The following is a 25664-nucleotide window of genomic DNA, read 5'->3' as shown; positions in this document are numbered from 1 at the left end:
TTTTCTATATTAGATTCATATGAACTCGTCTATAGTGGGATACACATGGAATCCATGCATGATTCATTGTGTGAATTTATTATTTGTGGATACCATGGGAAGAAGAAAAATTCTAACAAACAAATCGAGTTAAGGATGGGCAAAAGATGACTGTTACAAAAGTCATATCACATAACTTCAATTTTTGTTCTGTTGCTGGTGACTGAGAAAATTAAAGCAAAGCAATATTCAAGTAAACAGTTTTGTTATTCCTGCAGCCTAGTGTGTTAGTGAAATCATCCCACATTAGGTGAATTTAGACCAGCATCTTGGAACTAAGAGATTAAGACTTTGCACGGCTTACACTATAAAAAATGAAGGAGATTAATTTTGAGAAGTGTTCGTGAGCTCTTGTAAATTCTGATTAAATGTGAACAGCTGCCTGGCAGAGAGAGAGCCTGGGCAGCAGACACCAGCACATGGGTGATGTAAGTTGCTGCTATACTACAAGGACCGTCAACTGAACAACTAAATCTCATTTATTATGCATGTACGTATCATTTTATTGGCAATTCATTCTGCAGAAAAGCTGCAAACTCAACTTGCAAAGTCGGTTCCTGGTTCCTGAATCCTGATGCCAAGATAAAATTTTTAAAATATAGTGTCCTTCAGTTTCTTTTTTCTTTTTTCTTTTTTTTTTTTTTTTTGAATTTTTTAATCCTCGCAAGTCCTTAGCCTCCATACCTTATCCCACTTCATCGTTAGGTGACTTTTTAGAATTCTTCGCACGCTATATATTCTGCAGTTTCCTTCTTCGGTCAGCTTTCTTTTGTTTCTTGTATGTTGTTCGTTTCATTCATCCTGCTACTATTACTAGTGCCACTTGCCTCAATCCTCATTGGCTATCTCCACAAAAAGCAGATCAATTTCCATTATTGCTAATATAGGAGAATTTCCATACAAGAAAGTTTCAAAGTTTTGCAGGCTATCCATTGATTACATAGGGCAGATTCTTGGTTTTCAGCATAGAAACTGAATTTTACTTGAAAGAGGCGATATTTGCAATTACTTTTTGAGATACTTCAACCCTTCTCCCATTACCAAACCTGTGCTGGTCACCTGTCACACACACAACTTAGACTAAATTTAATATAAACTCTGAGTGTATATGCATCCAATTAATAAAAAAAAAAAAAAAACACATCCACTATATTTTAAGATAATATTGGCATTTATGAATAGATTGGGTAGTATGAAATATTTTTCATCAGTCAGAGCAATTTCTAAATGGTAAATGGGAACGAAATTAATAAAAGCAATGAACAAAATCAAGATAGAAGAAAGAAGAAAATCGAAAGTAATAGATAAAATTGTGGGCTCATGAAAACAACCTCAATGAACTTAAAGATTCGCACACGTAGCACTGTACTTTTTTTGTAAATAGCAAAAGAAGAAGAAACCTTTATCGGTTCTCGAAAACACGTCTGTCTGTTTTGTTGCATGTAAAGCTCTAACTGAAAACACAAAAACCAAAACCTGGAAACAATCAGGCAAAAAAAGAAACCACAGGCTAAGATAGCTACCCTGACAACCCAAACCCATTAGCTATATGTGATTCTAGCTGATGGAGCCTGCTTGGTTAAGATACGATCTACATTATATCATCAAAACCATATGGTAGTTACAACGACAATTGCAACTTCTAGGCTAACCATACAAAAATGAAATCCATGATTTTGCAGTTTCGTTTTCATTTATTCTTTGTGATGGAGCTTAAAGATGCTATACGTACGTGTTAGCATTTAATACAGGCCAAGAGGTTTATCTTTGAAAATAAAACCAATAAGGCCAAAATTAAAGAGACTGCCTAAAAATGAAAAAGGGAGGTTAGTAAAAAAGCATAATTATTAAAGCTTTCTTTTTATTCTTTAGATTATGCTTTTTAAGGATAAGCTAGCTAGTTTTGGACGTCAGGGGGATTGTTTTGGTGGCTGGAGTCGAAGCAATGCTCAATAATCTTATCTGTCAGAGAGTGAAAGGTGACAAATTATAAAGCAAAGCAAAGGTGTAGATATCATAATTGGAAGACTAATGCACTTGCAAAATATGTTGATGGTAAGATGTGGATTTTGTCCTCTTATATTATGATGTGCACTGTCTTCTAATTTGGGACACTTGCCATGAGCTGCCACCGCAATTACCACCACCTCTTCTCATAATTCAAAATCGCCAACCCCACCACCTCCGTCACTGTGCACATATCCCACGGCCACCGTTAATTGTCCTTTCTTTTTTAGTGTGTGTATGTTGATTCTTTTTTGTCAAATTAATTGGTGGTAAATCAATTATTTATAGATGCAGAATCAATCGCTTGTAATCAAAAGCCGCTTTAATTTTTCATCCTTTACTTAATTGCGTGTTGAAGTTGCGAGATTTCAATGATATGGAAAAATGCCAGACTTTCTGATAAGTTATATGCTAATTTCAATGATACAGTTAGGGTTGAGCATACGGTCGGTTCGATTCAAAATTAAACCGAACTAAATAAATTAAAAATTAAAATTTTAGTATTTATAAAAATCAAACCGAATTGATTTTGATCAGAAATCAAATCGAATCAAACCGGTCCGATTCAGTTCGATTTGATCGATTTGAATTTTTAATATTATTTTTTACACCCTATTTTTAGTATTTTAAAATTTAATTGAAATATTTTAACCGTAATATGATCTAATTTCTCTAAATTATTGAAAATAATATAATATTATCTCTAATCGGTTCGATTCGATTTTTTTAATTTTTTTCGGATCAAAATCGAATCGAATTGAAATAATTAAAAATTTTAAAATTAAAAATCAAATCGAATAAAAATAAATAAAAAATCAAACTAAAATTTTAAATTAATTCAATTCTATCGTTCCAGACTAGCTCATAATATGTTTTCTAGGTTTTGTGTTCAGATATAGGGGTGAGCATTCGGTCGGTTCGGTTCAAAACAGAACCGAACCAAATAAACCGAAAACCGAAATTTTAGTGTTTATAAAAACCGAACCGAACCGATTTTGGTCAGAAACCGAACCGAACCGAACCGGTCTGATTCGGTTCGATTCGGTTCGGTTTGATCGGTTTCGAATTTTAATAATTTTTTTTATTTTTTACACTTTATTTTTAGTATTTTAAAATTTAATTAAAATATTTTAATTTTAATATGATTTAACTTCTCTATATTATTGAAAAAACATATTATTATTACTAATCGGTTCAGTTCGGTTTTTTTGGTTTTTTTCTGATCAAAACCGAACCGAACCGAAATCACCAAAATTTTTAAAATTAAAAACCGAACCGAACCGAAATATATAAAAAAACCGAACCAAATTTTTAAATCAATTCGATTCGATCGATTTTTTCGGTTTGAACCGAATACTGCTCACTCCTATTCAGATATGTAAGTTTTCCAAATAGGAAACTAGAAAATCAGTTTTTTCAGTTTTCTAACATTTAACTATGATTTAGAAACATGTTTAAGATGTTTTCCACAATTTTTCTTTATATTAAATTTTGTTTTCCAGTTATTTTTCAAATGTAAAGTAATAACTCTTTTATAATAAAAAATGTATTATAATATTTTTTTAAAATTAAATAATTATTTTAAAAAATATTTGGAATTAATTATATTACTATAAAATAAATTAGTATTACATTGTAAAAAAGTTTAAAAATAAAACTAATTAAGTTTTAAATAATTTATTTTTTAATTATAAAAATAAAGACATTTTTAATTATTTTGTGGCAATTATTTTCCCAATCAACAAAAGTGGGGTGGCCTAAGGGAGTAAGCGACCTTGAGAAGTTGGCCCAATCACCTATTTTCATTTCAGCCTGGAAGCTGTAACTCACCCAACTATGACTGATTGGCCCATTTATGTCCACTAACCTTTAGTGGTTTGCTTTTTTTTTTAAGCAATACTTCTCTCTCCTATAATTTTTTTATTTTGTTTTTTCATATGTATTAAAAAATATAATTTTTTATTAATTTTCTAATTATAATTATTTTAAATATATTAAATTTTATTAAATATTAAAAATATTTTAATAAATTTCTTTAAAATAAAATAAAATAAAATTATAATAATCAATTTATATATTATTATAATTTAAAAGAAGAAAATAAATAATAATTTTAAAATAATTAATAAAAATTATAATAAAAAAGAATATTAAATTACAATTAAAAAACACTTTTTTATATATTTTGAATAAAAGATATTAAAAATATTTTAAAAATAAGTTGACATATTTTATTTACTATTTTTTACTTAACATGCAATGCCAAATTGTCATTTTGATACTTATAAACTAAATACTTGCAGATTAATTTGACTATCTCATTTGAGTGTTACTTTTATTAATTTAAATAAATTATTTATATTAATTTTAAATAATCTAAAACTTATTTTCACTAGTTCTAGTAAAAGTATTTATTTATTATTTTATAAAATAAAATTATTTTATAAAATAAATTATACTTTAATATAATTGGAATATAATTTGATCATATTATTTTAAAAATGTATTAATATAATTTATTATTTAATACTCATCTTAGTCATTTAAATAAAAAATAGGCTTAAATTTAATATTTATAAGTGTGTCAATTGCTTATCAATTACATATGAGTATTTTAGTTATATTTATTCTCCGTAGCCTCCTCCTAATTTTTTTTAGAAAAAAATTTTCTCTGAACTTTTATTAAACCATGTTTTGTGTTTTTTTTTACCTTCCTCTATTAGACTGTGCAATCGGTCGGTTCGATTTTAAATTGAATCGAACTGAAAAAATTAAAAATCGAAAATTAAAGTGTTAAAATTTTAAAAACCGAAAAAAATTGATTTTAAATATATAACCGAATCGAATCGAACCGATAAAAATCGGTTCGGTTCGGTTCAAACCGAAATCTATAATATTTTTTTAATTTTCTATTTCTAATTTCAACAAATAATTCAATAAATATTTCACATAAATTTATCAATAAATAAACCAAATGATAAACCAAATCTTTTAACAAAGCTGACCCAAGTCTTTCAATAAGATCCAAAATCCATAAACAATTGATCTCATACAACAAACAAAAACCCAACCAGAGAAAAGCTCCACAGTAAACGCTATACAATGCAAGAACTCAATAAGCAGATTCATTGTTTAGCAACAAAACAAAAATCATACCTCAATAGGGAGGGAGGGAAAGAGATCATTGAAAGAGGACAATCGGCGACGACACTCAGCAAATCAATAGGGAGGGAGGGAAAGAGATCGATGGGGAGCGAGCGGTTCATGACTTCGTTCAGCAGATCGACAGTCGGCGACACTCAGCAAATCAATAGGGAGGGAGGGAAAGAGATCAATGGGGAGCGAGCGGTTCGTGATTTCGTTCAGCAGATCGACGGGCGGCGACACTCAGCAAATCAATAGGGAGGGAGGGAAAGAGATCGATAGGGAGCGAGCGGTTCATGACTTCGTTCAACAGATCGACAGGAAGAGGTTGACGGTCGACGGTCGACGGGAAAGAGAAAGAGATTAATGGGAATGAGATTCGATGATTCGTTGTTAGGGATTTTAATTTAGACTGTGAGTGAATAGGGGTTTCGGGCTGGGGAGAATCGGGAATGGGAAGGAGAATGCCTAGGGCCGAAAGGGAGGGAGGGCTTGGTGTGCTGGGTTAAGTACGAGAGGGGAAGGGGGAGGACTTGGGCTTGGGCTTGGGCTTGGGCCTATCCACTAAATCGGTTATTTAACACGTTTGAATCGAATCCAAATCTTGAATATACCATGATGAATAGACTCTCTAGCTAATAAATGGGCGGCTCTATTTTCTGAACGTCGTACCCAACGAACATGAATGTTACCATGAGACCGCATAGCATCATTGCAATCAGAAACAACTAATTCAAACTCCGAAAAGTCATCCAGAGGAGAGCGGATAGCCAAGGCTAAGGATTGGTTATCCGTAAAAATACAACCAACCTGAAGAAAACAATCTCTAGCATAAGATAAACATTGACGCAAGGCCAAAGTTTCAGCAATAACAGGTTGCCCACCCCCCTCATAGAAACCCGAAATTGCAATGGAAAAGAAGCCTTCCAAGTCCTCAAATACTGCTGCAAAACCGAACAAATCAGCACTAGCAAAGACTGCACAATCAATAAATGCAATCCAATCAACTTCAAGAGTGGTAGCCTCAATCAAAGGGAGCACACGAGGAACATATGGGTGGGATAACATCCTTGGCCGAGCCACAAGTGAAGCCACATAATCATTAAAATAGGAACTAGCAGCATGATGAACCTCACTAGATGACAAAATTTTATTGACCCACAATCTTTCATTATTGGCATGCCATAACTTCCATGCATGTATAGCCATACGTGCTATCCTTTCTCTGCCAAAAGTATTATAAATATAAATAAAGAAATCCATGAATATAGGAAAATCAACAGCAGTAGAAAAACCAACAAGTCTCCATTTTATTTATTTTTATATAATATCATAAATTATTAATAAAATAAAAAAATAAATTTTATAATTTAAAACATATAATATAATATTTTATTTTATTTAGAATATTATTAATAGAAAATAAAAGTTTTCTAAATATAAAAATATACATATAATTAATAATATTGAGTATAAATATTTAATAAAATATTTTAATATATATTATTTATATCTGATATTTTATATTATATGAATTTATTTATAATAAATATTTATAATATATTTAATATTACATATAATAACATAAAATATATTTAATTTTAATATAAAATTTTAATAAAAAATTATATATTTTATTAATAATATAAAATTTTAAAAATTATATTATAATTTATCATTATTTTTTTAAATTCAATTAAATTCTTTTAATTATAATTATTTCAAATTAAAAAAATTTAAATTTACTATGTCAGGATTTAAAATATATATATATATTTTTTAAAATGAAATTGAGTTATTAAGCTGTATTTACTATTAGACTATGATTAAATCTATAAATATATTTAAAATATTAAATATAAATATAAATTATCATAAATATTTTAATTTTTTTACAATACCCTCTTAAATTAATCTATAAGTAGCTAATTTTAAAATTGGCCAATAAGCACAATGAACTCTATTTTGAGGGGAAACGAAGTGGCACAGGTGTAAATATCTCAAACCACACAAAACCCTTTGAAACCCTAATCGCCGCGCCCCCTAACGTCCTCATTTTCTATATAAAATCACCATTTCCCCTTCTCACAAATGTAAAACCCTTCTTCCTGCCGTCTATCAACTGTCTTTTTTCTGTTTTATATTAGCCAATAGCTTAGCTGAATCGTGTTGCTACCTCTCTTTTTTATCTACATCAGATTCTTTTTTCTTTTGAGTTTACATATACCATGCCTGTGCCAGTGATGGTGTTAAATATACTCTGAGATTTATTGTCTATGAAAAGAATTTTGATCTGAGGCATTTAGGGTTAGTTTCTTTTGAGTATTCTCTTTTTGGTTATAAGGGTGATCAATTTAGCTAGATTTATCATATTTGTTCTGGTTTATGCTTTTCAAATTATTATTGGGTGCACAGGATTCAGTTATTTCCTTCTGTTATCCCTGCAACCAATCAGATTTTTCCATGATTATAACAGTTGCTGCTGTTCTCCATAGATGCATTTTCTATTGAATTTTTCATATTAAAAATTGAAGTACATGTATATAGTGCAAGTGATGACAAAATAGACAGGGACATCAGCTACTCCTATGGAGAATGATGACTTAGTCTAAATGGGAATCTCTCTGATGCATTTTGCATGTCGTCCAATATTTTTTTTCTATTGATCTTTGGAATATTTATATCATTTTTATTAGTCTCTTTCGAGTTGGATTATTAAGTTTGAACTTGTCATTTCGTCTCCAAGATTATGCATTTCGTGTGGGGTTTGTTCGTTTCAGAAAACTTGCATTGCATTTTGATGACTTCTGCACTTCAAAGAAGTTGAAGACTTACCTGCACCTCAAGTGAATTTGATGTGCAAATTATTATGCATGGTTTCTGGAATTACCACGCTTTGTATGTTCTATTTAAAAAAAAATGGTAGATTTACATCATTATCACCATTAGTTGGTGGATCCATAGCACCTTGCGCTGCCTATGATGACATCAAATGCACGTAATATCAGATATTACTGTGATGATTTATATCTAATTGTCACTACCGCTGAGGCAAAATAATCACTTGAATTTGGGAATTTCTTTTATGGTTTTGTTCATTTGCTTGGCATTTTCTTTTTGGGTTTTTCAGATTTCTCTGTTTCTTAAATTTAGTTATATGCTCATTTACGAGCCAGAGTATACTGCAAGATGCTTTTCACTGTGCCTATGATGGGGTATTAAATATACTCCGAGCAACTGCAATGAAAATAATTTAACCTTGAGACACTACATATCTGAGACATAATTTTCTTACTCTAATATGCTTTCCTTACCAGAAAACAGACGTTCTGATAATTATTGATTTTAAATCCAAGTACTTGGTCATTTATCTCATATGGTGGCTATGCATGAGCCATGTGGTTTCAACATGTGTTTCAAATTTTACTAAATGGTACAAGGTTGTCTCCAATCCTTTTAATTTAGAGAGTTTTAAAATTAAAAGAAGCTGAAGTAAGGGCAATGAAGAACCATAAAGGGTAAAACTATTCTTTTCTTTTGTTATATTTATTATCTTTGGTAAATCTTTGGCCTTGTGCAGGAGCATCAGCAACCTTGTGCGGGAGAATGATTAACAGAAGCTACAGATCAATAGTGGTAAGCATGATGTTGGATCGGATAGGGAAGATGATTTTTGTATGAATTTTGTCTGCAGGCTATGGATCTAGGAGAATGGTATGCTTTTTGTGACCTTCATCTCCCAGCACCTTCGAGAAGCAATTCTTGTTGTTAATTCTAGTCTGCTGGTTATTTCGCTAGAACTCGAACCTTGACTCGATTGATCAAACCTATTTTGTCCATAACTATGTCACTTATCCTCTAGGACCTCCACGACAAGAAACTTCAGTCACCAAGAAGCTGAATCAGCGGCAAAAATGAGCTTTTGGAGCCATATAACCAATTGAAGCACAAAGAAGAAAAACCATTAGTAGAATAGAAACTCAAAATAAGAACGAGAATGACAATAAAACACAAATAAAACAAAAGAGAAGCCGCATGCAAAAACTGATGAAAAAAAGGATGTGGGGGCTTACTCCACCATTGCAAAGAAACATAAAACTTCATACAAAGCCAATAATACGAGGGTCAAGGGAAGCTAACACACCTGCATAGCTTAGTTGGAAGGCAAAGAGGTGTGTTTTTGGTGACAAATGTGCCTCTTTAGATTTCACTTGCAGCATATTGTGACAAACAATTCGATTAAGTAAATTGGTTTCAAATCATCTAGAGTGATGATTTGCTCGTTACCTGGCTGGTTCACAACCAATTTAAAGCCTTTCTCTTTAAATAAGGTTTTTAACTCAACCGGTTGATTTAGTTTGATTTATCCATTTTTAATAATGTTAAAAATTAAGAATGTGGTTGTTTATATTGTAGTTTTGTTGTTTTTAGTTTATTAAAAACAAGAAATTATTTTCTATTTTTGTTTTTCTATTTTAGAAAATCATTACATATCTTCTCTTTTCTATTTTCTTTTTTTTTTTTCCAAAGGTATAGATTTCATTTCATGGCTTAGGCTAAATAAAAAATATAAAACTCAAATCTAAACAGAAAGTATCAATTACAACCAAAGGCTTCTAGGGTCCAAAATAAAAAGCCCACTGAACACTAATGAATCATAGGACCCGAACCTTGACCCGACAATTGAATCTGCGCCACTCCTTCAACGCTATAGGAATCCATGGTCACCACGAAGCCGAATCAATAGCGAAAAGAAGCATTTTCCTGCAACCATAGCTACAAAGCCATAGGAACCAACTGAATAATAGAGGAGAAATAACCAACATCAAGAAATCAGAAGCCTCGAAGTAAGAGAGAAAGCAATGTGATAATAAACAGAATGCCAAGTGCAAAACAGATTTGAGAAGGAGAAAAAGAGGTTTGTTGCACCAAAGCAAAAGAACCATAAAAACTCAACAACAAAGCCATCAAATCAAGGTTCAAGGGAAGCCATCACAGATTTGCAGCTTTGTTGGAAGGCGAAGAGGTGCGTTTTCGGACACAATAACATGTCTCCCGAGGTTTCTCACACAACCACCATCTTCATCTTCCGCCGATAAACATAAGGGAAGAAAAGACCTGTGCGGTTTTAATTCTTAAAACATCACCAACCACAGAGCGAAAAAGTGAACATGCAGCCAAATATCCTTCACTGAAAAAGCCCGCTGTAAGAAAAACTAGAAGAAACAGAAAATGAAAGGAAAAGAAAACATCCATCCCGGCTATGGGGACGGCAACCCACAACCAGAACAAAGAAAAAAACCCCGTTTAGAGAGGCAGGGAAAGCCGGCGGATTTGGTAAGAGAAGAGCCTTTCGCCCCAAAAAAAAAAAAACAGATGAAAAGAGAGTTTTCTCTCTCTAAAAAGATTAGAAAGAGAGTTGTAGGATTAATTTAGCTCTTTCCCATCTTTTTGTTTATTCCAGAGGAGTTGTCGATTATTCGCAAATCAAAACTTAAATCCCTAGGCTGTTTTTATCCATCTTTTAGCCTCTTTTACTTCATTCTTTAAGATCAAATTAAATTCAATCAAACAGAAAAATCATAACCATCAAATTTTTATGAATTTAAATAAAAGATACCAACTTTCTATTTCCTGTGACCAATCAGTCTTAGATTTACATCAATCAAAGCCATGGAAATAGATTCAAGTTTATACAACCACAAGAAAAAAAAAATCAGCTTTTTTATGTTTGTCTCTTTTAGTTTTTTTAAAACGTTTTAATTTAATATAATCTGTTAAAAAATAAAAACATTATATCACACCAAACACATTTCCAGCTTTTTTTTCCCTTTTTAAAAATTGAAAATCTTAAAATCACAATAGTAATCAACGAGTCTTAAATTTTATTAAATTTTAAAAATTAAATACAACTGAATCAAATTAAAGTTTATATATTTAGTTTGGTTAAGTAAATTAGTTTTTCATTTGATCAATTACCCGTTTTCATAGTCTCAGAAATATCTACAAAATTAAAAGAACACATAAGAAAAACATGCCCAAATATTTTAAATTAATTTAGATATAAAATTAAACCTCTAAAGAAATGTAAAAAAATGATAATGGATAAAACAGAGAGTGGTACAAGTTGCAGCAGCAGGGTTGATTCACCTGTGAAGCTTATCTAGATTTCATCCATTTAAGAAACAGAAACAGTAATACATACAAAGAAAAGATTCCCCCATTTAAATATAATTTGTAATATCTAGAGAGAACTAGGAAAAATAAAAGAGGAAACTTAATCCATTGGATGATCTGATGGGTGTGCGTGCTGAGTCTGTCAGAATTTGTCCCACTTGCAATCACCCATCCATATACAGATTGTGTGAGGACCCATTGCCCAATAAGAAATGGTTGGGAAATTATAACTTTTAAATTACGCAATACCTTTGATGAAATTCGTCTAAATGTGAGAGTTGGAGACAGACAGATCTTGGCGTACGCAATAATGGATCAATCGCTGATGCGGAATCATATTAAACTTGTGGAAGAAAAGGTAGCTGAAAATGACATGAAGATTGAATTTTTGGAAGCTTTCTGGCTTCAACCACCGCATTAATTCCATATCAAAAGGATCCAGTGTTATCCAGCATAACCCACAATCATAATATTTCAGAAAAGTGCACTCTTCCAAACAAATCAAGCTGGATCTTTTACAAAAGTGAGGTGTCATATGCTTTTCATTAGCAAGTTCATTGATGGGGACTCGTTCAAATTCTATACAGAAACACAAAAGTAATACTCAAAAATGGGATTAGAATGGGAAAAATAAGAAAAATCCCACAAATCACAGACCAAGAAAAAAAATAATCAATAGATGACAATGATCCCTGACAATAATACAATCTCCAATGCCTAAATAATTTCCATGAAGCGTCTGGGATCAAGGTTGAATCAAAAAGAAAACCTGGAAACCGGCCTGCTTCTGGAAATCCAATAATAGATATATACAATTCAAGAATAAAAACCACCCAATGCAATCCCATTACTATTTTTCATAAATCTTAGTACTATAACTCAAACTCCAACCGCAGTATTGCTACAAACACCAGGCAAATCAATGCTTCTCACACTAAAATCCCCAGCACTTTCTTCTTTAGTGGATGTTAAAGGTAAGCCTATCGGCAATTCCCCCATTGATGCCAATGTCAGTAACTCAGCTTCATCTAAACCCTTGGCTGGGCCTAGGCTACATCGATCTGCCCCATGCTTAGCCAATGCATTCTTGAATTTCTTGATCTGTAGCACATGAACTGACTCAGAATTTTTCATGAAAGATTGATTATTGTATAATAAGTTCTTTATCCACCTAATGAAAAGAAGGAGAAAGATAACTTACGGTAGCATTAGTGCAGCTAAAGCTACATAAGCGCCCTTCTGCACCTCTATAGAACCTTAAAAATGGCAGGACATGAATATGGAGAGCCTGACACATGATTTTGAGCTCTTCATAGTTTACTTTTAGAAAAATTGCATTTGGGTATGATTCAGCCAGCTGACAAATCTGATAAGAAGAAAAAAAATGTTCAGATCATAAGAAATTTACCCACAAATTAGCAGATAGAGATGACAAACTAGGTTTTTCTTATGTGATATACCCAATTAGAAGAAAATTTTATACCTTAGGATGGAGGGATTTGCAGCCTCCACATCCAGGAGAATAGAAGTCAACAATCACCAATTTATCACCAGCATTAAGCAAGGAGTGAACAAGCTCTTGAGCTGAATGGATCTCAACCATATTGGGTGTAAGGGTTTTCTCCCACCATCTGAGAGCTCTGCTCACACAGATCGAAGCTTGTGACTGTAAAGTAAGAAATGAAACATCAGTTTTGAACCCAGAAATGCTAATGAAAAGAGAGAATGAAACAGAGGATGAAAGAGGTCCACATACACGAACAATGAAATTGCTTGGTGCTTTGGTACTCGAATCTTCGTGGTCATTTTGATCTGGGAAAACAAGTGGTTTGCCCATGAAATCTATTCTCAGAATAGGGAAGCCATTGGCTTTGGATTCTCCAATTCGTGCAGTACCAAAAGATGGACAAAACCCAGAAGCACCTGCGATTTTTGAGTTCAGAATAGTCTCGTTCATCCTAGAAGTACTGAGATTGCATTTCAATGAACAAGCCATGGCTACTATGTATACAACTGGGTGTCACTATGAACTTATAATAGCATTAAAAAAAATTTTGCACCAAGGTAAAAGGGTATATGAAGAGAAAATGTTTTGACAAAGGCAAAAATGTAATGAAATAACCTTGAAACGCAAAATCAAATAAGAGCCACTTAGATTTTTCAAAGAAGAAGTCAAGAACTTGAAAAAAGTTTGTTCTTTTTGACCAGGCTTAGACAGAGATGGATGGAGAGAGAAGAGGGAATTGGTTTGTTCTTCAAGTTTGAAAGCTTCAAAGAGAAAACAAGAAGAAGAAAGTAAATAGCTACGGAGCTGCAGGGATCAAAATACAAAGAGGTTGGTGCTGGTGGGGTCTGTCAAAAATTTGGATTTAACAATAACATTATCCAATTTCTTTTTTTTTTGTTTTAAAAAAAATATTTATTTTCCTTTAAAATATAGATAATTGAAACAGTAATTGAAGAATTTGAGGCGTGTCTGGTTTGCATCCTTAAGCGGATTTTGCGTTTAGCACAGTAATTATTAATTAATTAATTAATTGCACATGTTTAGGTAAGTTGCCCATATGCACATCTTGTCTGAACCGTGCCACTCACTCTGTTTTGCCTATTCCATAAATTATGGATAAGGCTCATTTATTAAGAAAAAAAATATTATTATTAATATTATTCTTAAATAAATGGTTGAAGAAGTAGCTAGCTCTCTGGCTTTATCTCCTCGTCCACTCAAATGGCATGCTTCACTGGTTCTTCTCAACAGCAAACGGTTGGGATCTTTTTAAAATATTAACAAAATTTATCAATCTAATTTCAATTTCATTGCAGTTTGCCATTTGGATACTCGATTTTATATCTGAATTTTATTGATTGGATTTATCCTCTTTTGAATTTCTCATCTTATCTAAGTTGTTTGATTAAAGTTTCCGTTAATGAATATTCAAATTTTAATTTGTGATAACAATATTTTTTAAATAATTTTTTTTCATTATGAAAGGTGATTTTTTAAGTTAATTTTTTTTTTCAGTTTCTCACATACTTAGATATGCAGAAGTTCAATTAAGTTTTAAATTATATATATAATTTTTTTTAATAGTGAAAAGGGGATTGTGTTAGAATATTTGAATTCTGGAATTGATTAATAATATTATATAATTCAGTTGCCATTTACTCGCAAAACTTGAACGGATCATGGCATCTCGCAAAGCACATGTTCAGCCGGAGACTGGCGAAAAAAATAAAAAAAAAAGATATTCTCTCTCGAATTCATTAGTCACTTTTAATTTTTAATCTAAATGTATTTGAATTGGACACAAAAAATTTCAAACCAATAACTATTGTATGGGTCTTGCACGGAAGTGAATTTAGATTATTTACGCTCAATTTGTAGACACATTTTTAATTTCTTAAATAATAATAAAACTTCTAGAAAAAAAGAACGTTAGAAGGCTGGTCAAGAAAAGAAAAGGACACGCAAATCCCAAGTTGTAAAGTGCAAAAGAGCTCACGGATAGGGTTAGCCCACAGGTTTATCTTTGGCAGTTTTGTTTATTTTTTAATTTTTTAATTTTAATTTTAATTTTAATTGTTATTGTGGAAGTATCTTTGGCAGTTGGCACCGTCGTCTCGGAACTGCAGTTTGTCTTTGTGTTGAAAAAAAAGAATTGCAGTTTGTCAAAATCCAGGCTAAGTTTTTCTTATCAATCTAACATAAAATTCAAGTTTATATTTAAAAAATTAATAATTATTATATTAAAATTTATGTAATTAATTTAAACAATTAATTGGATTAATATGCTCAAAATTTTTAGTCTAGCTTTCAGTAATTTAAATTGGTTTAACCTTTTATCGAGGGTAATTTTTAAAAATATTTTGAACTTTTTTTGAAATAAATATTTAAGATTTTTTTTAAAAATGAAAATTAGAAAAATAAAATTCGAAATCTCTTAGATTTATTTAGATGCACGGACTATTCGATTAAATTTGTAAGTCTATATTTTAGAGTTTTGTTAAAATTAATATATATATATATATATTAATTTGATTAAATTAAAAACTCTTTATGATATTAAAAAGTAAAATATTTTTTTATAATTTTAATAAAATTAAAATATAATGGTTAAAGTATTTATATTTTAAAAATTTAGAGATGCAAGTGTTAGTTTTAATATAATGTAAGAATAAAAGAAATATATACTTTTAAGAATATTTTAATAATTTATGAAAAATTAGCCCAGAGACCATCAATTTAAATAGTCAAAACATAGAAATTGAAATATTAATTTTAAAAATACATGAGAATACTTGTTAATATTGACATAATTATTAGATGAAAAATAAAGATTTTTTAATAATAAATATTTTCACCTTAAAAGATTAAAAATATTTTTAAAATATTATTTTTTAAAAAATAAATATTACGGTCAAGATTCTAAACAAAAGCCAATCGGATAATCGGACAAGTCAATCGAATAATAAGACGATTTGAGTGTAGATGGTTGTTCATTAAATATTATATTTTTATATTATTTTATTTAAATGAAAAATTAATTTTAAATTTTATAAAAGATTTGAATCAAATTTAATTTTTATTCTCAAATTTAAGTTTTTAAATTTTTTTTTATAAATTTTTACGTTAGAATTTTTGTTTTTATAAATAGTTATTTTATTGAATGTTGAAATCCTTTTCAAATTTTAAAAATTTAATAAGAAATTTCAACTTTTAACCTTCTATTTTTTAAATTTAATCTTAATCAAATGATATTGGTTAAAACTCTTAACAGACTCTAAATAGTCCTATTTCAACTGATATTAGAGCAAAATTTATCCATGACCGACAACTAAGAGGCACGACTCACTGCAATTGAGATATTATTAGCAGAATTGAGGGAGATAATTGGACAGTTAATCCTACAACGGGTAACAACCAACCTGTCGCAGCTGAACACCCACAGCTCATTTCAAATCTTGTGGTTGCAAATCCCCAACAGGGTTATCACGAATATTACACGATAAAGATAGACCTTCAAAACTTTTCTGGTTTGTTGGATATAGAATCTATCCTTGATTGATTAACGGAGGTTGATCGATTTTTCAAAATTATGAATATCAAAGAGGATTGAAAGGTTTCGATTGTGGCTTATAAATTAAAGGGTGGGGCAACAGTATGGTGGAAATATGTTCAAAATAAATGCTATTGCAGGAGACTTGAACCTATATGAAATTGGCTATTGATGAAACAGATGATTGAACAGTGATTCTTGCTTAGCGATCACACCCAAGTTTTGTATAACCAATATCATGATTGTGTTCAATGGAGTCGAAAGGAGGATGAATATATAGAGAAGTTTTTGAGATTGCATGTAACGACCCGCAAATCCGGACCGCTATCGGCGCTAGGATCCAGATCGGCTTAAGGCCGCCGGGACCCGTAGCAAGCCTAACATGCATCCTGTATAGCTGGTATAATCCCATACATGATCAAACATAAGCATAAACTTTAAAGTATAAAACTGTAAACTTCTTCTTTAACCCGTTTGACCTGTGTATGCACTATGACTGAACTCATAGAACCCCTAGGGTCAGCATACCCCTTTGTCAAACTCGGTCCATCACATGAAACACATAAAATAAAACTCATGTACAAAGGGATTAACCAACTCGGGCCAAGCACAATACTATAACTCTGATCATATAACATAATATCATTATACAATACAACTCTTGTTACATCAATACATAACCTTACATTACATCATGTCCACAACTATTCTATTACATAATCATGACCATGGACGTAACCTGCTGATCTCCTGACTATCTCTATCTACTCTGCACCTGCAAGACTGGGGTTAGGGGGGAGGGGTGAGCTAGAAAGCCCAGTGAGCAGAAACTAAAAATATTTGCTTTAATTCCTCCATTTTTAGGTATCTTATTATTCATTTTATTATTATTATAGTTCCTCCATTTTTAGGTATCTTATTAAGTAACTTTTTCTTATTCATGCTTTCATGAAATGCAACACATCACAAACATATCACATCAAGGATGAATTTGTCACCTATAGCCCTCTACATACTGTAGTACGTCCAACTATACCAGGGGCGATGAGGCCACACCTAGTATTCGCTTACATATCTCATATCATAACAAGTCCAACTACACCAGGGGCGATTAGGCCTCACCTAGTGTCCGCTTACATAACATAGTACCAAGGGCGACTTGGTCTTTCTGTCTCATATCATACCATGGCATATCATATCATATTATCTCATCTCATACTGAGGGCTAAGGATCATCCAACATCCATCCACATCAACAACATATTATGCAATGCATCATATTCGTGAGTTCTAATGCAAAACAACCTAATACATATATCATGGCATTTATGATGCATGGATCATGCTCTAAAAACATTTAATTTCTTAGCTTAAAACATTAGGTTTAGTTCCACTCACCTGAGACTAGCACTGCACCGATTCTGAAATGGCTGACACTGCTAAACACCTTGGTTCCTCGGGTCCGATCCTACACAGGTGGACTCCAGTGAGGGACCAAACTTACATAAACATAACTCTACTAAACTCCCCAAAAACCCCCTAAAACATCCTGAAAACATCACGTAAAAACATGCAAGAAAAGTCTGGACAGGGCACTTTCGGCGGCACCTTCGGCGGCCGAAAGTCCAGACAGATCCGAAAGTCAGGCAGGTTCGGCGGCACCTTCGGCGGCCGAAACTCCCAGACAGAGACGAAACTCCAACTTTCGGGGGCAGGCTTCGGCAGCCTAAAGCTGCCTCCCAAGCTGGTTCGGCGGCCGAAAGTCCCTTCGGCTGCCGAACCTGGTTTCTGCCAAAGGGCAGAAACTTGGTTCTTCTTGCCCATTCCAACCCCCTACACAACCAATCATGCAAAGACCTATTCTACAACATGCATACTCAAGCATACAAGTTCCTAAGGGTCTCAAACTAACTTAAACCCCAACTACAACACACAAACAAGGCACATTGCTCAAGAACATGCACATTGAACCCATAAACATAACAGAAACTTCAACAAGCCTACTCACGCATTTCTACCCCATAAATCTACTTTAAACTTTCTTAAAACACGCAAGAGAGGTTGGATCTAAGCTTACCTCTTGAAGATCGAGAGGAAAAACGATCCTAGCTTGGAGGTAGGGAGAAATCCGCTCTTTGGTCTCCAAGCTTCCAATCTTACTCTAACTTCAAAACTCTTCAAGAACAAGATGTAACTCGTTAAAATCTGAAAGGTTTGAGGGAAAACATTTAAAATGACCAAAGGAGGGCTAGAGCTCACCGTCGGCCGAAATGGGAGAGGAAACCTCGCCTGTTTCGGTCACGGGGCCTTATATAGGGCTGGTTCTGCCACCTTTCGGCGGCCTAACGTGCCCCCACATCTCATGCATGTTCGGCGGCCGAACATGAGGTTCGGCGGCCGAACCTTAAGTCTTTCAAACAAGGCTTTCGGGGGCCAAAGGCGCTCCCCAAAACCTATCCATGTTCGGCGGCCGAACTTAACTTTCGGCGGCCGAACCTGGTAAAGCCTCCTTAGGCCTTTTTCATTCAAAACTCATTTTCCTTTTTACTTAAAACATAAAATACCTTAAAAACATTTCATAAAACATGGTTTTCCCCTTCTAGAGGTTTCCGACATCCGAGATTCCACCGGACGGTAGGAATTTCCGATACCGGAGTCTAGCCGGGTATTACATTCTCCCCCCCTTAAGAACATTCGTCCCCGAATGTTCCTCAGCTAGGACATGCATAACATGAGACATAACATACAATCATAACAACACATAAGTTCTAATCTAAGAAGAAACACGGTGTCACTGGAGTATGAACTCTCGGTCTCCCTGATGCACTTTTCATCTTAAGGTGATTCTAAGGGACTTTCACCATCGGGATTTCCTTGTTTCCACACTTTCTAACGTGCGTGTCTGCGGTCTGTACTAGCTGCTCAACATAGGTGAGATCCTCTGCGATCTCCACCTCTGGTTCCTTCAAGAACCTCATTCGGACCCGACACAAACTCATATACCTTGGAAACATGGAAAAACGGATGGATTTCTTCCATTGAAGTAGGTAAATCTAACTCGTGGGATACATTTCCAAATCCTTTGCAGGATTTCAAAGGGTCTAATGTATCTTAGAGCTAATTCACCTTTCTGCCCATAACGAGTCACCCTCTCTTTAGGAGACACCTCCAGTAACCTCAACACGCTCCCACTGCGCACTCTAACAAAAACTCTTCTCATCTTCTGAAACTTACATGTCTCTTGCGGACGACTCCATACTCTCCTGTTGACTCTCAGCAGTTCTGTTTCTTCTCATCTTCTGACTAGTGGCTTCCTTCTTACTGTACTAAGGGATGGGGTAAGCTGCCAAGTGGTTTCCGGTTGAGGGCATCTATCGAAATATCTGCCTCAGCCGAATATACCGAACCTTGAAGTCATAACCACTACGCAGTTTTTACCCATCTCCTTTAATTCAGGTTCTTCTCCCTTGACTCAAGATGTATTGCAAGTTTCTTCGATCTGTAAGGATCTACTACCACACCTTATACAGGTACCGCCTCCACATCCTGAGTGCAAAGCTTACCATCGCCATCCTTAGATCATGTATAAGATGATTCAACTCATGCTTCTCCAACTACCTAGAAGCATAAGCAATCATCCTACCCCTTTTTCATTAATACACAATCTAGTTCCACTCGGAACGTATCACGGAACACTGTGAAATCTTCATCACTGGCGGACAGAGCCACCACTGGTGCTGACATCTACATTTCCTTTGGCTCTTCCAAAGCCCTCTTCACTCTGAGTAGACCACACACCTTCTAGTTCTTCTTGATCCGTCTGGCCATAGGAGCAACAACTCTAGAGAAGTTCTAGATGAACCTCCATTAGGTAACCTGCCCAACCCAAAAGCTCTTGATCTTTGTCACTACAATGGGCCTGGGCTAGTCGGCTACAACTTCAACTTTCTCAGGTCTACTTCACTTTTCTTTTCTCCGACACATATGACCCAAGAAAAGTATGCTCCTTGACCGGAACTCACATTTGGAGAACTGAGCATTCAAGCCATGTTCTCTCAGGATCTGCAATCCTGATTTCAGATGATGGGCGTACCCTTCTGTATTTCTGGAACTCACCGAGGTACCGTCAATGAAGACAATAACGGAGTGATCCAGAAACCGACTAAAACTCTGCTTATGAGATCCATGAATGTTGTAGGGGTGTGCATTCACCCGAACGACATTCCTAGGAACCCATAGTGCCCATATCTGGTTCTAAACACTGCTCTCTGTACATCTTCTTCCTTGATCTTAACTGATAGTACCTGGACTTCAAACCTATCTTGGAAGGGCAACTAGCTCCTGCTAGCTGATTTCAACTAGATCGTCGATCCACGGTAACAACTACCTGATCTGGGTAGTGACTTCGTTCAACGACTTGTAGTCGATACAAAGTCTTAGGGATCCATCTTTCATTCTCATGACAACACTGGAACACCCCAAGGCGAAGTGCTCAGTCAGATGGAAACCCTTAACTACCAATTCTTACAACTGATCCTTATAACTCCTTTAACTCTATTGATACCATCCTGTAGGGAGGGATAGAGATTGGTCCAATTTCATGAATTTCTTCTATTTTAAGCTCTATCTCCCTGACAGGTGGTAGTCCTGGGAACTCATCTGGAGAAACATCTAAAACTCTCTCTAACAACGGGCATTGAGGCGGGCTCCCTGACCTGACTGCTATACTCTCTCTGAAGAGCTAGAATCCCTGACAACTTTTTCCTGAACAACCTACGAGCCTATAGGGTTGATACTGAACCTCTAGGTATCCCTATTCTGTCCCCTCTACGGACTACCTCTGATCCATCCTGAACTCTGAACCTGACTACCTTGTCTCTGCAGACTAGGTAGTACCACTAGTAGAAGAACCAATCCAACCCTAGAATGACGTCAAACAGTCAAATCTAGAACCACTAGGTCAGCTGGAAAGCATCTACTCACAACACAAACTCTGACTATACCGGCAGACTGACTCTGCCAAAGATGGATCACACTTGGGTGCACTGACCCCAAGGGGATACTCTAACCCATAAGCTATCAACCCAACCTCACAAGGGCTCACAAGTAAACAAGGAAAAGAGAAACATCATGGTTCATAAAAGCGTACACATCAAACATAAAAGAGTGAGATTACCTGATCCCATCGGGTTTGATGTGTTAGCCTCCTGCTGGGTCATGGCGAAGATCCGCGCTGGAGCTGATGGACCTTCCCCACGGGAACCTGCTGAAGAAGGGGTTGTCCCCCTGTCTCCGCCTCTACCACTGCCCTGAAACATGGATGGAGCTACTGGGTGAGCTACACTGCCCGAAACTGTCTGCTGGGACCATGCCACCAAGGTCGCGGTGGGACACTCACGTGCCATGTGCCCCTCCTGTCCGCACCTGAAGCATGCTGTTGTCCCAATCAAACAGACTCCCTTGTGCTGCCTACCGCACCGTATACATCTGGAGTTACCCGAACCAGAGCTCGAACCATCACCTAAACCCAGACCAGACTTTATCTGTTCCCAAAACTTGCTCTTCTTCGATCTTCTAAGGCCTCTGCCTCCCTTCTTGCTTTTTGTGACAGCCTCGTTCAAAGGGGAGAGATCAACATCACTTGTCCTTGGGATTTTGGAACCCGAAGACTGTGCCACATACTGTTTAACTGTCCCCTGGACAATGGCACTAGCCTCCATTCTCCGTGCCATATCCACTATAGCATGGAAGCTCTCCCTTTCTGCTGATTGAACCAACGAGGAATACCTGGAGTGAAGCTTCATAACATATCTCCTAGACTTCTTCAGGTCTGTGTCAAGACCTTGTTCTGCAAACGGCAACAGCTCCAGGAACCTGTCTGTAAACTTATCTATACTCATCTCTTCCGTCTGCCTTAACTGCTCAAACTCAATCATCTTTAGTTCTCTGGAACTATCTGGAAAAGCCCATCCTGCAAACTCATTGGCAAACTGCTCCCAGGATAAGCTCTCCAACCTTGGGTCCACATAGTTTTTGAACCATTCCCTTGCCTTCTTGCATTTCAATGTGAACCCTGCCATCTGAATGGCTCTACTGTCACTCGCTCCCAACTCATCTGTTATCATCTTTACCGTTCTGAGGTACTCAAAAGGGTCATCACCTGATTCGAACTTGGGGGCATCCAACTTTAGGTAATCTGTCATCTTTACTCTACCCCCAACTGATGAACCAGGTTTGGGTATCTGGACATCAGGGACAATTGGTTCTGCTGGTGGAGGAGGAGGTGCAGCATTCCCTGGGTTAGGGTTAGCTGGACCTGAGAAAAAGGGTGAGGATGGAAACATGGGGTACTGTGGGTAAAAGGGAGGATAGGGCATAAAGGTGGGATATGGGTTATGGCTAAAGAAATCCGATGTACCTCCCATCGGGTACCTTGGCCCTTGCGGGTAGGGTGGATACTGCGGTGGAACAAAACCCGAGGCCTGAGTGCCTCCTAGGGACTCTCCCATATCCTCTACTGACATACTCATGCCCAAACTGCTATCTCTTCTCTGGTTATCCTCCTCTGTTTCCATCACATCCGCTGAAATACCTTCATGAACTGATCTCCTCCGACCTGCATCAAAAGACCTTCTGGGGTCCCTTGATGTACTTTCTCTGATCGTCCTACAAGATCTTGCCCTCTGCAGAGCAGGGGAATGGGCATCCATGCCCTCATTCTCTGGCGGAGCTCCAGTCAATCTCGCAGATCGACGAGTTCCTCTCATCTTCACTTCTGAAAGCATAACATAGCACATAAACATAAGCATCATACGGTTCATGTGGAAACACATGAACCTGCATCACATACATAACATACATATCATAGCATTAATGCACATGCTCATCATCATGGCATTCCACATCATCATACAAGACAGGACTCCATATCCTATCCTAATGGACATGATCTTCCTATTGTGCTTGCCCTACTATAACCTCTATGAGCCCGACACACTATAGGTCCGACCATGTGAACCTAGGGCTCTGATACCACTCTGTAACGACCCGCAAATCCGGACCGCTACCGGCGCTAGGATCCAGATCGGCTTAAGGCCGCCGGGACCCGTAGCAAGCCTAACATGCATCCTGTATAGCTGGTATAATCCCATACATGATCAAACATAAGCATAAACTTTAAAGTATAAAACTGTAAACTTCTTCTTTAACCCGTTTGACCTGTGTATGCACTATGACTGAACTCATAGAACCCCTAGGGTCAGCATACCCCTTTGTCAAACTCGGTCCATCACATGAAACACATAAAATAAAACTCATGTACAAAGGGATTAACCAACTCGGGCCAAGCACAATACTATAACTCTGATCATATAACATAATATCATTATACAATACAACTCTTGTTACATCAATACATAACCTTACATTACATAATGTCCACAACTATTCTATTACATAATCATGACCATGGACGTAACCTGCTGATCTCCTGACTATCTCTATCTACTCTGCACCTGCAAGACTGGGGTTAGGGGGGAGGGGTGAGCTAGAAAGCCCAGTGAGCAGAAACTAAAAATATTTGCTTTAATTCCTCCATTTTTAGGTATCTTATTATTCATTTTATTATTATTATAGTTCCTCCATTTTTAGGTATCTTATTAAGTAACTTTTTCTTATTCATGCTTTCATGAAATGCAACACATCACAAACATATCACATCAAGGATGAATTTGTCACCTATAGCCCTCTACATACTGTAGTACGTCCAACTATACCAGGGGCGATGAGGCCACACCTAGTATTCGCTTACATATCTCATATCATAACAAGTCCAACTACACCAGGGGCGATTAGGCCTCACCTAGTGTCCGCTTACATAACATAGTACCAAGGGCGACTTGGTCTTTCTGTCTCATATCATACCATGGCATATCATATCATATTATCTCATCTCATACTGAGGGCTAAGGATCATCCAACATCCATCCACATCAACAACATATTATGCAATGCATCATATTCGTGAGTTCTAATGCAAAACAACCTAATACATATATCATGGCATTTATGATGCATGGATCATGCTCTAAAAACATTTAATTTCTTAGCTTAAAACATTAGGTTTAGTTCCACTCACCTGAGACTAGCACTGCACCGATTCTGAAATGGCTGACACTGCTAAACACCTTGGTTCCTCGGGTCCGATCCTACACAGGTGGACTCCAGTGAGGGACCAAACTTACATAAACATAACTCTACTAAACTCCCCAAAAACCCCCTAAAACATCCTGAAAACATCACGTAAAAACATGCAAGAAAAGTCTGGACAGGGCACTTTCGGCGGCACCTTCGGCGGCCGAAAGTCCAGACAGATCCGAAAGTCAGGCAGGTTCGGCTGCACCTTCGGCGGCCGAAACTCCCAGATAGAGACGAAACTCCAACTTTCGGGGGCAGGCTTCGGCAGCCTAAAGCTGCCTCCCAAGCTGGTTCGGCGGCCGAAAGTCCCTTCGGCTGCCGAACCTGGTTTCTGCCAAAGGGCAGAAACTTGGTTCTTCTTGCCCATTCCAACCCCCTACACAACCAATCATGCAAAGACCTATTCTACAACATGCATACTCAAGCATACAAGTTCCTAAGGGTCTCAAACTAACTTAAACCCCAACTACAACACACAAACAAGGCACATTGCTCAAGAACATGCACATTGAACCCATAAACATAACAGAAACTTCAACAAGCCTACTCACGCATTTCTACCCCATAAATTTACTTAAAACTTTCTTAAAACACGCAAGAGAGGTTGGATCTAAGCTTACCTCTTGAAGATCGAGAGGAAAAACGATCCTAGCTTGGAGGTAGGGAGAAATCCGCTCTTTGGTCTCCAAGCTTCCAATCTTACTCTAACTTCAAAACTCTTCAAGAACAAGATGTAACTCGTTAAAATCTGAAAGGTTTGAGGGAAAACATTTAAAATGACCAAAGGAGGGCTAGAGCTCACCGTCGGCCGAAATGGGAGAGGAAACCTCGCCTGTTTCGGTCACGGGGCCTTATATAGGGCTGGTTCTGCCACCTTTCGGCGGCCTAACGTGCCCCCACATCTCATGCATGTTCGGCGGCCGAACATGAGGTTCGGCGGCCGAACCTTAAGTCTTTCAAATAAGGCTTTCGGGGGCCAAAGGCGCTCCCCAAAACCTATCCATGTTCGGCGGCCGAACTTAACTTTCGGCGGCCGAACCTGGT

General features: G+C 35.9%; 1 protein-coding gene and 3 non-coding genes across 4 annotated transcripts; 3 read left to right on the top strand and 1 right to left on the bottom strand.

Annotated features, from left to right (window-relative positions):
* Window positions 1-7421: 7421 nt before the first annotated feature.
* Window positions 7422-7495, top strand: LOC122723927. Its single transcript, XR_006351122.1, has one exon. It is a non-coding gene; the product is annotated as a small nucleolar RNA Z267 (small nucleolar RNA).
* Window positions 7496-7735: 240 nt separating this feature from the next.
* Window positions 7736-7824, top strand: LOC122723929. The gene has a single exon (XR_006351124.1). It is a non-coding gene; the product is annotated as a small nucleolar RNA R44/J54/Z268 family (small nucleolar RNA).
* A 340-nt stretch (window positions 7825-8164) lies between these two features.
* LOC122723937 lies at window positions 8165-8244 on the top strand. Its single transcript, XR_006351131.1, has one exon. It is a non-coding gene; the product is annotated as a small nucleolar RNA snoR122 (small nucleolar RNA).
* Window positions 8245-12021: 3777 nt separating this feature from the next.
* On the bottom strand, window positions 12022-13686 carry LOC110616845 (thioredoxin-like 1-2, chloroplastic). The gene is made up of 4 exons (XM_021759344.2): window positions 13124-13686; window positions 12851-13033; window positions 12569-12733; window positions 12022-12468 (listed from the first exon to the last, which is right to left on the bottom strand). The coding sequence occupies exons 1-4, from the start codon at window positions 13361-13363 to the stop codon at window positions 12247-12249; spliced, it is 810 nt and encodes a 269-aa protein (XP_021615036.1). The 5' UTR covers window positions 13364-13686; the 3' UTR covers window positions 12022-12246.
* Window positions 13687-25664: the final 11978 nt, after the last annotated feature.

The sequence above is a fragment of the Manihot esculenta genome, chromosome 6, assembly GCF_001659605.2.
Source record: "Manihot esculenta cultivar AM560-2 chromosome 6, M.esculenta_v8, whole genome shotgun sequence".
NCBI classification, from domain to species: Eukaryota; Viridiplantae; Streptophyta; class Magnoliopsida; order Malpighiales; family Euphorbiaceae; genus Manihot; species Manihot esculenta.
Note: the sequence above shows the minus strand (reverse complement) of the source record. Positions and strands in the feature narration are given on the sequence as shown.

Bases quoted from the DNA above. Each gene is read 5' to 3' on its own strand.
- LOC110616845 (XM_021759344.2), bottom strand. From the start codon at position 13,363: ATGGCTTGTTCATTGAAATGCAATCTCAGTACTTCTAGGATGAACGAG. The intron at 13,034-13,123 runs GTATGTGGACCT...CTTACTTTACAG, and splicing joins CAAGCAATTTCATTGTTCGT to TCACAAGCTTCGATCTGTGT. The intron at 12,469-12,568 runs GTAAGTTATCTT...CATGTGCTACAG, and splicing joins TTAGCTGCACTAATGCTACC to ATCAAGAAATTCAAGAATGC.